Source organism: Chanos chanos, chromosome 10, assembly GCF_902362185.1.
Source record: "Chanos chanos chromosome 10, fChaCha1.1, whole genome shotgun sequence".
Taxonomy (NCBI): Eukaryota; Metazoa; Chordata; class Actinopteri; order Gonorynchiformes; family Chanidae; genus Chanos; species Chanos chanos.
Genome location: NC_044504.1, coordinates 24025036 through 24043969, shown reverse-complemented (window position 1 = coordinate 24043969; position 18934 = coordinate 24025036). Strand labels below are relative to the sequence as shown.

Sequence of the window (18934 nt, the reverse complement as noted above, 5' to 3'; positions counted from 1 at the left end):
CTGTCAGAAAAGCAAAAAAAAAAAAATTGCAGGTGTTTGACCAGTCCTATAAAATACCTACGCTACTCAGTAAAAACGCCACATTATCGGCGCATCTATTCTGTGAATCATTCTCAATTTACAGTTCAGTTATAGTTGTAGGCCTACCTGATTTTGGTTGTATCATGGCCCTTTTATCCTCCTGCATGATTAGAAGTATTGCACGGATCGGCGTGAAAATGAAACTTCCGACTCTTCTCCGGAGAGTAAAGCTGCCAGCTGCACCGCGCCCCGAAGCAGGTTTGCCTCTATGTTCAACCTGCTGACAGACAGACAGAGGCAGGAGATCGGCCATCAGCTGGATGATATGCTGATATCCTGCCAGTATCATGGAGAGAGCTGCAACACCAGGTACCAGCCAATTACAGCCGTAAGAGATGTGTATAACGGTAGACTCTGAGAGAGAAGAGCCAGCTGTTTGGGAACACCAGCTTAATAATTGGGCACAAGTTAAATGTCATCACTACTTGTATGTGAAATTTTTTTTATTGTGATTTTTGCACATATAAAGTACTCACAAGTGTGAAATATTTGTATTATTCAAATAAATATTCCTAATCAGCTGACTTATTCAATTTCTAAAAATCAATGACCAATAACCAGTGTTTATCTAATTTCAATTTATAAGGTTACCGAAATCTAATAAATTATTTTAGAGAAAAGTAAAACAATATTATACTATTCTGACTAAATAAAAATTGTATGCCAAGTTTTTTCTCAGGATTCATCAACTACAAGTTTGGAAACTGTTACACCTTTAACTCTAAACGGTTAAGAGACATCGAGTCTAAGTCGTTCGGTGGATCAGTACCAAAGACCTCGAGGGCTGGCCTGGGGTATGGTGAGTCCGTCTCATCTAACTTAAAATCTGTAATGGCAGCATTGTGTTTATAATGTGGTCCAGAATCAAATGATATTTAAGTGTTTCTTCTCCTTAACGACTGAATTTTGAGGTTAAGTCTGTATTTTAAGTGCTCTCAAGAGCTTTACTTGTTTTACATGAAGCAGATATAATAATAATGCAACTTCACTGTCACTTGTTTACCGGGCTGAAGGGTTTGGTGAACAGGTCAATTTGATGCAATTATTCTGTTACCACAACTCAGCCTCCTGTAGTCTACTGAAAGAGAGCATTTGAGTTATAATTTCTACATCAAAGTTATGCAGGATAACTACTACAGAATTATTGAGCCTTCACCATAAATTTCTAGCTCTTAGATGTGTCATCCCAGCATGCTGTTGATCAGCAAAGAAAACGAAATTGCGGCTTTAAGCAAATCTGATGAAATTGCCTGATAGACTGGACTGCCTGTCACGCACGACATAATTAATGTGTATATTTGGCTACAAATTGTAATTTGATCAAACACTGATAAGCAATAGAAGCATTATTTATAATAATAAATGGTTTTATAATCACGTTTATAATAATGTCATTTATGAATTCCAACAGACCTCCCTGCCTGAGCGGAAAACGTTTAAGTCTCACGACGGTCTGGTACCTAAGCAGTCACTCAGTGATTCTACACAGTGTGTAAAGATATACCGAGATGTGCTGCGTGGACTCAGAGATAGTGAGCGAGGCGTGTGTCAGCCACACTCACTGGGATTTAGGTGACCGCCACGTGAGGGCGAGAAATCTAGGACTACCGAGCAACATGAATTCGTGTTAAAAACTGGGGATGTTAAAAAGCTGTATTGACTTATGTGATATATTTAAGCTGTGCTAAAGTGTGGTGTTTTATGTTAAGGGCTTCATCTGGAATTGTTTATCCAGCAAGATGAATACATGAGAGAGATCACTCACTCTGCCGGCATTCGTCTCCTAATCCATCACCCCACACGCATGCCCCTCCCCGAGGACCAGGGCATCACCATAGCCCCTGGCATCGAAACTGATATCAGCATGACCTGGGTGAGAGAGAGCAGATATAGCCTACCGGGTATACAGGGCCTAATACATGGATATCTGGTTTTTTTCCCTGAGAAAAAGAAAACTTCAGTGGTTGCAAAGTGCAAAATAACCACAAATTAAATTCATACTAAGTCTCAAAGCTCAGTAGCTGCTGAGTAACATATTGTGTAACACGTTTAAAGAAGTGAACTCATTCACAATTTAGTCTGAAAACCTTTCCAAAATAATCATTTATTCATTGAAATCACACAAGCTGAATCTAGCTGCAGTGAAATATAAGGTTGATGAATGTGTATGTGGGTTTTTTTTTCTTTTCGCATTGAATCATGTCGATGAACCATAGATGAATTTCAGTGCCATTCATAATGATTTTATCCACAGTTCTGTGACAGTCCAAATACATAGTCACTATATATTGTAAACACTGCAGAGTATCATTAATTTGACTTGAAGTCGTTATGAAATTTTTGATTCTAAATGTTTTTCATAAGAAATAATCTCTAAATGTTTGTATGTATTTGCTAGACTCAAATTGAAAGGTTACCATCTCCATATGAAAGCAAATGCAGTCATGGGGATGGACTCTCGGACTATTACTGCGATTTGCATGGGTCCACGTACTCTACTGAGGTAGGAAGGATCCTGGTTACATATGAGCAAATTGTGACCCGTTGTATTGGTTAGATATATTACAACTATTTTTGTTGAAATTGTGTGATTTTTCTCATGACTTTTTTTATTCTGTTTTTGAGAAAATAATGTGAGAGTATATTATTTCAAGTGTCAAAGTCCTAAGGGCAAAGACCTCAGTAATGAACAAGTGTAATTCACATGGAAGCAGTGAACTGAATGTACCACTACCGTGTGAAGTAACTGGCTCCCTTAAGTGTAATGACCACACTGTGTTAAAAGTAAGACTGTATTGTTAACTATTTATGACACCAACAAGTAAATAAATAAGTGTTTACTGTTTTTCATAAGTACATAACTTTTCATCATTTTCATTTGAAGTACTCAAATACTTTTCCAACCGCCATGCATTTGATTAGTGGGAGTAATATTCCAGACCAGTGACCTTGTGTTTAATAAACCAGACATGCGAGAAGACCTGTGCTCAACAGAGCATCATGAAGAACTGTGGCTGTAGTCATTGGGAGTTCCCCATGGCCCCATGGCTGGTCTTCCCGAAATGTAACTACAGTGACAAAATGACTCGTAAGTGCGCTCTCCTAACACCACCTAGCTCAAACAGCCCTTAAGAGCTATAGACCTAACACCACCTAACTCAAACAGCCCTTAAGAGCTATAGACCTAACACCACCTAACTCAAACAGCCCTTAAGAGCTATAGACCTAACACCACCTAACTCAAACAGCCCTTAAGAGCTATAGACCTAACACCACCTAACTCAAACAGCCCTTAAGAGCTATAGACCTAACACCACCTAACTCAAACAGCCCTTAAGAGCTATAGACCTAACACCACCTAACTCAAACAGCCCTTAAGAGCTATAGACCTAACACCACCTAACTCAAACAGCCCTTAAGAGCTATAGACCTAACACCACCTAACTCAAACAGCCCTTAAGAGCTATAGACCTAACACCACCTAACTCAAACAGCCCTTAAGAGCTATAGACATGTTTCTCTCTCTCTCTCTCTCTCTCTGTTTTTAAAAGAGAGTGAGACACAGAAACAACTGTTCTTAAAAGAGAGTGACACAGAAACAAATAATCTGTTTTGATTATTTGATTTAATTGTTTGACCATTTGCCCTACAGTTGGAGCTGTTTTAAAGTTAACATACAGTCCTGCTCCACAACCAGTGCTAGTTCTTTTCTTATGCATACACACTTGAATTTATGTCATGTTTCTCCCACTTTTGGTCACTGATCACAAAAGGCAATGGAATTAGCCTTTGAAGAAATAAGTCTGAAAAAAATTACAGTCTATGTCTAGTTTTGCTTTGTTCAGAATTTCCTGGTATCAGATATGCAGATATGTCACAAATTAATGCCAAACCTGTTGTTTTCTCCAGTGTATGATATGCTTTGCCTTTATTCTCTCTCTCTCTCTCTCTCTCTCTCTCTCTCTCTCTCTCTCTCTTGCTTTCTTTCTTTCTTTCTCTCTCAGGTACTTGTTTGGATCTGTATGAGTTTAAATATGCGCATGACATGCTGTCCTGTCACTGCCCTCTCCAGTGCAGGTGGGAACACCCATATATTTACTCTGCTACTGTCACTGCTCCTTTCTCTAAATGGCTTAGCTTAATCAACAAAAAGTTTGAGTCCTAGAACTGTAGGTTGTTTCAGAAGAGCACAACCTCTGATGGTGTGAGAAAGTAACTGTAGAAAACAGCATCAGTTTAATTGAATTCATGGAACAAAGAGTTACATTTATTGTGATTACAATGTGTTGATTTTTAGGGAGGATTCCTATGACCTCACCATCTCTGGGTCCCAATGGCCAGCATCTGCCTTCATGGTAAATGACCACCTCTCAACACCACAGAGAGAAAGAGAGAGAGGGAGAGAGAGATAACAGAGAGTGACAAAAAACAGAGAATAGGGCAGAAATGATGTATTTGACTTGATTATAACACCTCTGCTATAACGATGTGATTAAACGTGACCTAGCAGCTGCTAGCATTGGATGCATTAACAGTTCCACATATTATTTATGCGTTCAGTACATAACTGGTCATGAAAAGGCATAAGATGCTGCCACTGATATCATAGCTACAGTCTCAAATACTAACTAACCATGTCTGAAGTAACTGAAGTAACTTAATTAATTATCATTGTTTCATCAATTCTGATAAGCCGTATTATGTGTGTCAGATTCATAGAGCCATCAATTCCTAATTTGGTACTAATTCACTTACATGTGATTTAATTTTTTTTCTTAGTATGTATTAGTACATTTTGAATTTATGTCATTATAAGTCAGCAACATCTTGATATTGCATCAAGAATATGATCAGAACCAAGAAGAAAATAATAGATTTTTGTGCTCTTTTTAAAGGAAAAATTCTCCTCTAATCTGAAAAGAATGGATTCTGATGAACTGCATGCAATAGCAGACGATCCCCTTCTAATACGGTCTGTACTAATACAGATTTAAACAAAAACAACAGTTGTCACTGCTCACTGTCACTCAGCTCAGCTGAATGGATGGATGAATGATTAAATGGATAATTACACAAATGAATGTTATACAGCTCACTAAAGAAATAAATTAAATAGATTAATTCAGGTGTTTTTATTGCTCTCTTCTAGAGATAACTTCTTAAAAGTAGTTGTTTACTACGAGAAGCTTAATTACGAGCGTATTGTGGAAGAGCCATCCATCACAGTGAGTAACAGGGCGTTCACACACACACACACACACACACACACACACACACACACACAAGAGAGGAGAGGGATCTCTGCTTTAAAGTGAATGTAACTGATGATGAAATGAGAGTTTAAGAGTTAATTCATTTTTTTCTGTCTGGTTTGCTCTTTATTCATCCAGGCAGTCGATCTGTTCTCAAACATCGGGGGACTTGTCGGGCTCTGGGTGGGATTCTCTCTCTGTACAGTGGCTGAGCTTGTGGAATTCCTGATCAGCATATTCCTAACAGCGTTCCGTGGCCTGCTTCACACTCGAGCTAAGAGATACTGTAAACATCCGAACCCAGATCCCATAAAACACATATCAGGAGTACAGCTCCCTCAAATTTAGCTCCAGTCATCAGAAAATTGTGGTTCTTTTTAGATATGATATGCGTGATTTGAGTGCTGGTGTGCTGACGGGCTAATATTTACATATTTACATTAACAATATTTATGATTAGGTGTCACTCTTATAAAGAACAGCTCATGATTTGTTATATGAGTATATACTACATATATGTCTTGCATAAGGTTACATTGCCAGAGAAGTGTCATACTCAGTAATTTAACTTACTGTTGAGGGCTCTGTGTTAGACCGATATCCCTTATCTATTTTAAAAATGAAGTGTTGTCTCTCACACATATTTTTCAGAGAGTGTTTTGGTTGACTGTCCAGTACCATGCTATATAGTGGTGTGTCACACTTGATTATTACTGAAGTGGACCTGTTTAGCTTAGCAGTTGGAGGCACCTTTGTCTTTGGATCAGATTGTGTCTGCTTTTCCACATTGTGTGACAAGGATCTACATGTTATGAGGTGCTGAGCAGAGTTTAAAGTAAAATTTGATTTTTTTTCTTTTCAGACACACTGGGAGTAGATGAACTGCTTTAAACATGAGTGTACTTAAGTCACTAAAGCTGATTCAGGGCACAAAACCCCAAACTTCCTTTATCTCTGTGCTTTTTTTCTTTCATGTGATGTCACATTAAACCACTGTCCTTTAATCATGTGCTCAACATGGTGTGCAAGACAAATTCCATGAGGAGTAATAAGGGCTTTCATTCACTAAACTATGTATTAGATTATTAATTTAATACATCAGCTAAACCATAGATATGTAAAGTAATTTATACTGATGCCCTCTCTTGAGATGAATGGGTAACTTTTCAGACAAACAGAAAAGGATAAAAAAAACCACACACACACACACACACACTAGAAAAAACACAAATAAAACCACATACTCATACACAAGAAAAACATTAGGCCAGCCCAAATCAGAAAGTCTAGGCTGTGCAAAATGATTGTGACTGTATTCAGACTGGACGAACGTGGAGTTGTTGATATTAAAATGCTCTTATGTCTTTTACTGACTACTGTGTGGTTCTATCACATCATCAGTGTTCTTGCTATCAGTGAAGTGAAACCTTAAGTGTCCATGCAACTGCCATAACACAGAAACGATTGCTATAAACCTCACATATTCTCAAACATCTCATATATTATTACTCATACAGATTTAACTTTATAATCGACAGTTTTTTAAACGTGCGAAGCTTCCAGGTAGGTCAGACGTTAACTAGTTGGAGACTCAGGAGACAACCACACGACTAATCACATGACAGCAGGAGAGGAAGTAGTCAGCTTTCTGGCCCTATTCAGGGAATATGTATATTTGTTCAATTTTTTTACATTAGAAATACTTGAAGTTGTCGTTGAATAACTAAACCTGCTGTTTAGTGCGTCTGGTTTTCTTTTTAACTGCTGAATCTGCAGATCATTTAAGGAGGAACGAGTCGCTGTTTGTCTTCGTTATGTTTACATAGCCAACAACTTCATCTAACACAGCAGTTTGAAGAGCGGTTTTTGTGTCCGCATCGGTCACGGGTTGCAGACGGGGACTTCATCGCATAGTTAAGGGAGGTGATACGATTACGTTTTCATTATCAGGGGTTCTTCAGTCAGTCGATGGTAAAAAACTGATGTATGAGTTCATTGTCCTGAAACAGCAAAATGTTGTCATTCGAGGAAGTCGCATCCAGATTGGAAAGTGCAGGACAGAGTCATATTTTACAGTTTTGGTCGACTCTGTCTGCAGAGGAAAAAGACACATTCCTGGCTGACTTGTCTCAAATAGATCCCGATGACTTGAGGGAACATTGTCGGGGCGCTGCGGAGGCAGCCAGCCGCCACTCAAGCCCTGAAGACCTGCTGGACGAGCGGATGCAGCCCGTTCCTCCTGAATTTATCGGCAGTGTACGGACAAGCCAACCAGACACTTTGAAAGAATGGGAGGACGAAGGTACAGTAATGGATACTTTATACTATATATGAACTCGTTTCAGAAACATCCCTGTGAGGAAATGAAGCAGAAACGTTGTATACCTACTTTAAATGGACATTACCTCAAATCAAATTGAGGCTACGTGCAAAAATAGGATCAATACATAACTGCTGTTCTTCGATCTTTGGAAAGATCCGGTTCTTTGGTTGTGTACCTTCTAATAGTTACAACTTTGCAAGTTGCTCTCGAGAGGAGCATCCGCTATACGCATGTATGCGTGTTATGATTACAAGGAATAACAGTCTAGTTTTTTCTTCCGCAGGGTTTTTGCAGGTATCCAAGAGCAGAGTAGCTGTGTTACTGTTAGCTGGAGGACAAGGTACACGGCTTGGTGTGCCTTATCCCAAAGGCATGTACAACGTTGGGCTACCCAGTGGGAAAACCTTGTACCAAATCCAGGCTGAACGGATTCGGAAAATACAGGAGCTGGCAGACCTGAGACACAGCTCTAAATGCACAGTGCCATGGTAAACAGTCTCAAAGAAGCCGTGTAGGGCCATGTATTATTTAGTAGCTGCACTTTAGCTAGAATGATACACAATAAATACATACGGTTACATCACCAACTCAACTTCATCACTCATGCAACTCAAGACTTTCAAAAGATAAGTGATTATTGAAACTAATTCCACCAGGGCTGTTCTATCAGGTCACACAGACAAAGAACTGACAGAGTTCTGAACCAAGAACATGACTTAAATGTCTTCAGTGTAAAGGATATATCTTGAGAAACAAATGCCTTTTTGATAATTAATGTCGCTATAGTGAAAGAACTTGCTTCCCTAACTGTTCTCTCTGTGCCATCAGGTATATAATGACCAGTGAGTTCACCCTTGAGCCCACAGAGAAGTTCTTTAAAGAAAACAGTCACTTTGGTCTGGACCCGGCTAACATAGTCATGTTTGAGCAGCAGATGATTCCAGCCGTGTCCTTCGACGGAAAAGTCATTCTGGAAAAAAAGAATAAGATAGCTTTGGCACCAGGTCAGAGAACGGCGTGGATGAATGATAAGCCAGGTTTCAGTAGTTTGGGAGTAACATGCCTGGCACCCAATTTCTATCTCTTTATTTTCTCTTATATGTTTGGTGGTTGGTTCTCATGAAGTGGTAATGCTGTATGTATGTTTCCGTGTTCTGTCGTCTTTCTAGATGGAAATGGTGGGCTTTACCGTGCCCTGGTGGACAGTGAGGTGTTGGAGGACATGGAGAGGAGAGGGGTGGAGTATCTGCATGTTTACTGTGTTGACAACATCCTGGTTAAAATGGCTGATCCAGTGTTCATCGGGTTCTGTGTGACGAATGGGGCAGACTGTGGTGCCAAGGTATGTACACATACAGACACTATACACAGAAGGTTCAAAGTGTGTATGTGTGTTTTGTGATGACATGCATGGTGAACACACTCCTGTGCAGTTCTCGGACTGGCTTTGCCTTCATGACTCATCTGGTGTCTGACTGTACACTCCAGCGTGAGATTTGTTTCTGCACGCCTCCCATAACTTTCATTCTGATAGTGGATGAATGATTTAGTGTTGTGTTTCAGCAAGATTTGACCCCAGAAATTCATGTTTGTTACATTTAAGCTCTAGCACACACCTGCTTGATATTGGCAGCTAACCACAAAACCTTCCATAAGTCCAGTGAAAAGATTTTTATAATCAAGCACCCGTCTATGGGAATCCGTTAGGTCAGGTCGTGGGACCGAATAGGAGCAGGGCTTCAGACAGCTCTAGGCCTCTGTCAGTGTCGTACACACGTTTGATGCTGACTGGTTGTGTTTGGCGTTTTCTGATTGGTTCTAACTGACTGTTTCCTCTGGGCTTCAGACAGCTATAGGCCTCTGTCAGCATCGGACACATGTTTGATGCTGACTGGTTGCGCTTGGCGTTTTCTGATTGGTTCTAACTGACTGCTTCCTCCGGGCAGGTGGTGGAGAAGGCATATCCAGCAGAACCGGTGGGTGTGGTGTGTCAGGTGGATGGTGTGTATCAGGTAGTGGAATACAGTGAGATCCAAGCCAAGACAGCAGAACTTCGTGGGCCAGATGGAAAACTTCTATACAGCGCTGGGAACATCTGCAACCACTTCTTTACGCGAGACTTCCTGCAAGAGGTGGCACAGTGAGTTAGAATCTCAGCTGTTAGAAAAGGAGGAACAGGGAGATCACGGGATTGGACCACAGAACACTGTAAGGTTTCTGCTTTAAATCTATGGACAGATGGTTGTTTAGATTCACATACCGGCAAAGTTCTTGGTTTGAATCTACAGAAGTCTAACTCTCACTCCAGTAATCAGGTGGTTTGAGTGGAAGGTTATTGCAAAAGTACTTCTATAATTGCATCCATGTCATGTCAGAATTCAGCCCATAATAAAATTTTCTGTCTCTTTCCCAGGAAATTTCAGGGTCAGATGAAACAACATGTGGCCATTAAGAAAGTGCCCTTTGTGGACCATGAGGGGAATCAGGTGAAACCCTCCAAACCCAACGGGATTAAAATGGAGAAATTTGTTTTTGATGTATTCCAGTTTGCAAGGTGCTTTTTTCACTATTGATTATCATGTGTTTCTATTAGTTATAAGCCAAAACATGTGAAATTTCCAGCTAACTGACCTGTGACATTATTAGAATATGAAATACTGAAAGAGGGATTATAAAACACAAACAGTATTTTAGCAGCGATAAGAGATAATTAGTGTATAATTAAATAATTATGACATTTATAGTCTAATTGTCATTGTCAGAGATAAATATGAAATCAGTCCTTGTGCTTGTCAACTGAAATAATTATAAGCTTAGGTAAATACAAGTTTCTCACAAAACAAAGAATAACAATACATTCACATCTAGTAGTAGTATTTCCAATAAAACAAAAGAGAGACAGAAATTGGTATCAGGATTGTGTCATGGGTCTAGTCCTCTGAACATGCATTAGGATGTCTCATTATTAGGGTTATTTGTATATATACACTCTAGACATTGTCAGAGATAAATATGAAATCAGTCCTTGTGCTTGTCAACTGAAATAATTATAAGCTTAGGTAAATACAAGTTTCTCACAAAACAAAGAATAACAATACATTCACATCTAGTAGTAGTATTTCCAATAAAACAAAAGAGAGACAGAAATTGGTATCAGGATTGTGTCATGGGTCTAGTCCTCTGAACATGCATTAGGATGTCTCATTATTAGGGTTATTTGTATATATACACTCTAGACATTAATAAAAATTCTTGCTTCGCTTGTGTGCTCATCTAACATGCAAATGTATGTAAATTAATGTTGGATTTTTTAAAATCCCTCAGTATCCAGTCACACCCTTCTGACCTGTCTTCCATCTTGTGACTTTCAATAGGAAGTTTGTTGCATTTGAGGTTTTTAGAGAGGAGGAGTTTTCCCCATTGAAAAATGCTGATGGGGCACCAGTGGACACACCCACCACAGCACGGCGGGCACTGCTCAGACAGCACTACAGCTGGGCGCTGGCATCTGGAGGGCATTTTGTCACGGACCAGGGGGAGACCATAGCCCCTAAAAATAGGTCAGAAACACAGACCATGGCTTCTTTTTACTTTCACATACATCTGAAGGTCTTTTGTCCTGGTTTGTGATTAAATTCTCAAGCCAAAACACCTCAGAAGGAGGTTCTCGCAAGCTGGTCCTGAAAACGTTCTGTTAACATTGATGTGGCATATTTATGAACTAAATAAAACAACACATCCTAGAAAATTCTCTTGAACAAAATTAAGATAAAGGGTTCGAGCTGGTGTAACACCAGCTTTTCAGTGCTCGTGTTAATGATGTAAATTGAACAGAGAGGAAAGTCTTATGAGAGGTGATATTTGGTCTGTTTTGAATGTCTGTTCTATAGACTGGGTCAGGACGAAGATCCTCCTGCCGTCTGTGAGATCTCTCCACTCGTGTCATACTTCGGAGAGGTAAGATTCCCTAAACACGTTCCCTGAAATACACCTTCTTTCATACATATTTCCCTAAACACACCACCCTCAGAACTGTGAGTACTGCCAGGGAAAGGGCCAAGCCAAAAAAAACATCGAGAGTCTGCTCACACTGTTTGCTTGGCATGGTAGTACTGTGGGTAGATGCTTCAGGAACAGAAGAGCACACTGATGCTTTCACACGGGGACCTCAGTTTGATTTTTGAATACAGTACATATTCAAAAACAGTTCTCAGTGGTTGTTCTGTGAATGTTTACAAAAATAACTTTAAACACATTTCCACACATTTAAAACAAATACAACAAAAATAGATGGTACAGTCAGGCTTTGCCTCCTACTCGTGTAAATGAATTGTGTTTTTTCTGCTGTTAAACATGCTCAAAGAGGAACAGCAGTGGTGAGGATAGAGAACACAGTGTGAATGAGGTGAGACAGAGCAGGTTAATGTAATGACTAAATTCAGAAATTTAAAATTCAGATTTAAAAGCTATGTCCAGTGTCGGCAAGAAACAGGATCAGTATCAACACATTGTCACTTACAGTTTAGGTAACTGTAGATGGAGGATGGCTTTGTATAGACGGTTGAAAAATGGCAAGCAGAGGATGGATGAATCCAACAAGACTACTTTAGAACATTTAACGGCTAGGCTTACAGAACTGCTAAAGCTCATATTCTACAAATACAGAAGTTGTAAAGAGGTATATACTGGTATATTCTCTGGAGCTTTGCACTGAACTCGAAGTGAAAGAAACCACATTAAATAAAGTGAATTAGACTGTTCTTGACACTGACTGTGCTACCTCCAAAAGAGTTGTTGTGTTCCCATAATTGACGCTATTTCACAATTGACCACAAAGAGGAGCTGAAACAAAGGTATCAATAGTATTCAATACAATTAGTGAAACAACAATGGCTCTTAATGTTGTAATTCCTGGTCTCTCTCTCTCTCTCTCTCTCTCTTCTCCAGGGTTTGGAGGTGTTGCTGAATCAGAAGAAGTTGAGGTCTCCCTTCATTCTAGATGAGAAGAATGCTAAAAATATAGTCTAGATCCTCTCTCAGGCTTGTATCTGAGTGACCTCCTACACTCTTGAGAGTCAAGCAAGGTGATATTTCAATCAGGGCAGTAAAAAAGACAACAAAATATTTACATTTTAATGTCTGATTTTTATACGTTTTTTTACGTTGTATTACAATGTGCATCTTTTATGTTCTTTCCCATGTCCAAATATATGTAGCTTTCTTATATCCAGCAACACTGAAATATTGTAACATTACCGATAAGTGATTTTAAATTACAGTCTCTGCAATCAAATGCCTTTAAAACATATGCCTTCTGGTGTTTCTCTTAAGAATTTGGCACAATACAGTATGAACAGAAAACAAAGTGTCCTCTCAATGAAATTCCAAAATAGGTACATCGAAATTACAATATTTATTGATTTATTTTCTCCTTTTGTCTTAATTTTGAGCGACCTCAACGATTATTGAACGGCTGCCTTGCAGATGGCATGTTTCATTGTATTTAGTTATACTGCAATAGAGCAGAAAGACACTCGTTCCCACAGTAATCATTGGTTGATTTTTCATATTATTTCTCTCCCTAATTCTCGGCATAGAATTACAATAGAACTAGGCGGGTGAAGACGTCACTTGTCCACTATTGCCCGACTGACAGATGGCGGGCTTTGCCCGGAAATCCATTAGCCAACGCTGGTTGAGTCCCTTTCAGGCTTTCGTATGTGATCCGAACACTGAATGTAGTATGAATACAAACTGGTGCATTTATAACCTATGATAATACATGAAGATTTATGCAATTCACAATGTACCGCAATGTAATTGTTTCTGACAGAGAAACAATTTTGTTAACAAAAATCGATACACTCAAAAGGATAATTTGGTGCCTTCAACAAGTATTAACGGATAAAGCCGCTAGCGAGGCCCTTGGGAACTGGCGCCCAGAAAAGAGATAGCGGGACAAATACGGAATAGTAAATGGCAGTTTTCCGTATGATGTCTTACTGATTTAAATATGACTGTAGGCTTGTTGGCTGACCACACCTGAACATAATCTGTTTATTTTAATTAGTTGTAGTTACGCTTATTTAATTTCCTATCGCCAGATGTAATTTTTCATTTATCTTTAGTAAGTTGGGGTGTTTACGACAAAACTTAGTATTCACATATCTTAATGTCAACAGATGTGCCCTGTGCGTAAATATATTTAAGGCTATGCAAAACTAAGTTGTTTATGTTTTAGGTTAGCCTGCCTCTTATCAAACTGTGAAGTTGTTCAGGTGGCATGGACATTTCATTATAATAAGCCTTTACTATGGCTACCGATTTCGTTTGGTGAATGATATAACGAATACTAGTTCCGTGTAATAATCCAGTAGACCTACACGTACATTTAATAACCATGAATATTTTGTTCAAGGTTTAAAGTGATTAGACATTTCCCAGTTTTCCTCTCAGCTTATAAAGCCACCTGGTGCCAAACATCTCAGTGCCAACGACAATTTCCTCGGCCGCTGCATGTAGCCTATCATCGGAGCAGTCAGATGTGCCGTCAACAAGTATTAACGGATTGCGAGAAAAAAAACGCGTTTTACGATTGACTGGATGACGTGTATTCAGTTAAAGAAAATTCGATGGCCGAAGGAAGTAGCACCGTAGTTGATTTCCCAACCAATCTCTCCTGTCAGAATAGAGTCTCTGTGGTTGTGGGTCACATGGACCCTGCTGGCCAATCAAAACACAGAAATTGACTGACTGACAACAAGCGGAACAACAATATAAACAAGCTTAATACAGCTCAGAGATTGACACTGAGAATTCCTCAGGACTCGTAACGTAATTTAGGTTTTGTATCTGTCCAGATATTTGTAACTGGTCGTGACATTTTATATCGATAGAGTGTTATATGCAGTTAATCGAGTGCAAAATAATGCGAGATGGGGCCGTAAGCTTGATTTGTTGCTAACCATCCATCGTTACGCCTGATTGCTCCTACAGTAATAGCGATTAAAATGTATTTTACAACTTACCCTGGAGGTTAACGTGCAGGTTGCTTTGACAAATGCATTTAGCTTAGTGAACTATCAAGTTTAAGAATGCTAGGATGTTTAAAAATGTGTTCGGGTCGGGATTCCTTGTGAGAACGGCGCATGTTATGTTGACATGGGTTATTACGCTGATCCTGTTTCTCCACGACACCGGTAAGTCTTTATGATTTGTGGTTACCTATGGCAACCTTTCTACCGTAGAACTTGATTTATCTGAGATCTGAACAGAAACATATTACAAACCATTCATTAATGCAGCTATCAAGGCAACGTTCGCCACCTTACCGCACAGTACCAAATATGACATAGACACTCACTGGTTACATGGATCAAGAATCGGACTGGACTGCGTTTCTGTCTTCCATTACAAATAGTATGCATGCATGTTTCCTAATTCTAAAATGTTTAAACTCCAACTGTCCGGCTCCAGCTGTTAGTGACCATGTCCAGCGTGATTGGACAGTTATACAATGGCTTATTAAAACTGTAGAGGCACCCAGAGCTGTCTCTGGAGTAAAGGAGGTCAAGAAAGCCCAGGAGCAACACAAGACAATACATTTTTTTTGTCTTTCAGATCTCCGAAAGCAAGAGGAGACCGGGGAGCTAGTGGTACCAGTTTTGTTTGTGCTGCTGGTCCTGGTCTCAGTCCTGCTGTATTTTGCAGTTTCTCTCATGGACCCTGGATTTGTTCTGTCTGATGATGCAGACATGCAGGTAGAAATATTTTAGCACTATGTGTAATTGCTTGGTATTTTCCTTTTGGATCAGTGTTTTTTTTTCTTTTAATGAAAAATATTGACAAATTATTTGATCAGTTTTAAATGGACAGCTATATGTAGTTATTATGTAGTTATTCTTTCAAGATAATTATGTTATATTACATAAGGAATTGCACATTTCTGCCCAGTTTTGTTCTTTTCGTCTCTGAATTTCTGATCATGTTTCTCTGTATGACAGTTCACCCTGGGTGTAACTGAGGAGCAACAGGACATGATTCCACAAAACACAAAATCTCTACGACAGCGTCGCTGTGGCCACTGCCTACTGCAGGTACATGCACCCCCACACCCACCCACCCACCCACACACACACACACACACACACACACACACACACACACACACACACACACACACACACACACTCAAACATACACACACACGCACAGACACACACAAACACATGCGCACGCACAGACACACACGCACACACCCACACACACTCAAACATACACGTACATGTAATAATGTAAGTCATAAGTGAATACACAACAGCCACTTGACTGCCTTTTTCATGGACTCAGTAACAATAACCCTTATTGTTTTGAACTGAAAAATAAAACAGCGTATTTCATCTGATTGAAGTAACCACCAGTCATTTTCCACCTATGTTGTTGAGCAGCAGCCAATGAGATCCAAGCACTGCCAGACATGCCAACACTGTGTGCGTCGCTATGACCACCACTGCCCATGGATTGAGAATTGTGTTGGGGAGAGGAATCATCGCTGGTTTGTGTTGTACCTGGCTGTCCAACTAATTGTGCTGATCTGGGGTCTACACATGGCATGGTGAGTGCTGGACATTCAGAGCATAATTTCCAGTGGTAGTGGACCAAGGCTGCTCCAGAGGATAGCACTTAGGGTAGTGCTGCTTTAAAATGAATATGAATACAAATTCTGATAGTGGATACTAAAAAGTCTATTTAACTAGTGTAGCAAAAATGATTTGATAGCAAGGTCCTGAAAACATAAGAGAAAGCTTGTAACCACAAAATTACTTTTGAAATGTTGAAGACTTTAAGGCAATAAAAGCCTCAAAGCACCAGTTGTTTCAGCATTCAAGCAATGCTGTATTAGACAACACATACAGTTAAGTCTGGAGGAAGTCAACCTCTCTTTATGGAGTTAAATCCAGGACATGTCACTTTGCTATTCAGAGGCTCTGTGGGGTCTGCGTTAGCTGGATCAGGTCTGTGTGTGTGTGTGTGTGTGTGTGTATGAATCTGTGTTTGAGTAGAGTTGGACTAAAAGCTTATACTCATTCTCCATTAGATTAGGGTTACCTGCCTAAGCTCATACACACACAGACAGACACTTGAGTATACTGATTCCTTTATTTGATCTCTCTCCCTCTCTGATGTGGGCAGTTCGGGCTTCACCTATACCTCTACCTGGCAGTTGTGGCTACGTGCGAACGGCGTGTTGCTGGGGACAACAGCGGTTGTGGCTGTCCTGGCATTGACAGTGTTATTGTTGCTGGGGTCTCATCTGTACTTGGTCTCTCTAAACACCACCACCTGGGAGTTTATGTCCCGCCAGCGCATTTCCTACCTCAAACACTGCGGCGCTGATGAAAACCCCTTTGACCGCGGCGTCCTACATAACCTCTGGGGTTTTTTCTGCATATGGGGGACTGTGGTCTGGGAGCAGGTGTACTTCAGACAGGGTAGTAACCCTATTTGACCATGCCCCTCATCCGGATTTGTTCAGTCTGTGTCTTACCAGTCTTAAAATACCATTTTTACACCTTCCTGTCCCGAGCAGTGAGGAGTAAATGGTTGGTAATTAAAACACAGCAGTTCCTCTGAGTGCCTGCTTTTCAGTCAGAGTAGATTTTCTCTTCGTCTTGGGTATGGTTAGGTATCTTGATGTTGTGTCCAAAACAGAGAAAGTAACAAATTGAGATGGCCCTTGGCTTCATCTCCTGCTTTGTCAACACACACACACACACACACACACACACACACACAAACACAAAGTTTGCACATGCAGACAGACACACAGGGTTATTATTTATTAAGCCTCATTTGGAGTTGAGGTCAAAAGATGAGTACAGGGACTAATCAGACAAGCACATTCAGTTGATGAAATATTAAAATATTAAAACAAACAATTCCCTTGTGAGGCAGGCTTTTCAATATTGTGTATAATATCAATAACTATGATTTGCAACATACTGTATAGGAGGTTGAAGAGGATGGTCTGTTACAAATGTAAAGCTGCCCTTCTATGGATAACAGGGTCCAAATGAAGAGATGATGATCAAAGAGATATTTTCATAACTACGTAAAATTACATTTTATGGCAGTGAAACTGTTAATGACTCTTTGTGGATTTATGGACACTTTTTGTGCATAGGGAGACTTTGTGTTTCAATATCACTTTTCCTATATCTCCTCCAGGCTAGTGAAAGTAATTTTCCTGGCAATATTTCCTACAATATTTTGTCATCCTTGGATTTAGCCCCTTATGCATTTTATACAATGAGTGGTTGGTTTGATGTACTTGTGAATTAATACATTAAGTGGGGATTAGTTTTGTTTCATGGGTATACAAACTCATATCATTCCATAACGAGGCTCCCAAAGCATGCTGCCTGTAGAGATCAAACATCAATCTTAATGAGAGCCTGGTAGAATGCTAATCTCACTACAGTGTCTTCTCTACCTTACAGCAGTTCACTAAGACGGATCAGATGTCACGTCTGTTTACTTCTTATAAACGGGACTTTTCCTTTTGTAATGCATATCAGTAAGTGATTTTAAAGGAGTAAAGAAAAGTGAAAATCCATCCGTTTCCATAAGAGAGCATGCGACAATCATGTAATTTTCAGTACTCTAAAAATGATGATAGAGAACTTAAAGAGATTTGTCTTGTATGTGAGAGCAATGGAGTCTGTACAGTGCAACCCTGATAGTGAAAGTTAGAATATCCTTTGTGCAATATTAGTTTATTTAAAAATAAAAAGCAATAATTGTGTTATTCATTGTATTTATTAATGCGTGTGTGCGTGTGAACATTACTGATACTGTTTGCACTTTGTTTTGTTTGTTTTTTTAATTCTGTCATACTATTTGCTCTAAGCTGTTGTAGATGATTTTATGAACAGCTTTCTTTAAAGTATCTTATGCAAATATTATTTCTACGTGACATGCAATATTTATTGAATTGTTTGTTTGTTTGTTTTCATATATCATTTGCATCTTCAGTATTCCTCAATAAACAAAAACAAAATCAGTTACTTTGTATTTTTTATTTCTGAAAATACATTCATCTCCGTATATTACCTGCATTAATCCCACATTTATTTACATTGTCTTCATCTGTAGTGTTTAAAGGGCAAGTCTCATTTAAATACATTAAACTGTTTGTTTTTTTCACAGTAGTACATCAGCAGTAGACCACATAGATTAGACATACACCAGACGACAACAAACAAACAATGTTGCCTAA

At 39.4% G+C, this 18934-nt stretch overlaps 2 protein-coding genes across 2 annotated transcripts; both read left to right on the top strand.

The window, feature by feature from the left end:
• The first annotated feature begins 7333 nt into the window (after window positions 1-7333).
• On the top strand, window positions 7334-12705 carry uap1l1 (UDP-N-acetylglucosamine pyrophosphorylase 1 like 1). Its single transcript, XM_030786901.1, has 9 exons — window positions 7334-7635; window positions 7940-8144; window positions 8485-8660; window positions 8826-8998; window positions 9603-9796; window positions 10070-10210; window positions 11031-11216; window positions 11547-11613; window positions 12604-12705. The coding sequence occupies exons 1-9, from the start codon at window positions 7347-7349 to the stop codon at window positions 12682-12684; spliced, it is 1512 nt and encodes a 503-aa protein (XP_030642761.1). The 5' UTR covers window positions 7334-7346; the 3' UTR covers window positions 12685-12705.
• A 2053-nt stretch (window positions 12706-14758) lies between these two features.
• zdhhc12b (zDHHC palmitoyltransferase 12b) lies at window positions 14759-17164 on the top strand. Its single transcript, XM_030787255.1, has 5 exons — window positions 14759-14855; window positions 15277-15416; window positions 15660-15752; window positions 16104-16270; window positions 16849-17164. Exons 1-5 carry the CDS (start codon window positions 14759-14761, stop codon window positions 17162-17164), a joined length of 813 nt encoding a protein of 270 aa, XP_030643115.1.
• Window positions 17165-18934: the final 1770 nt, after the last annotated feature.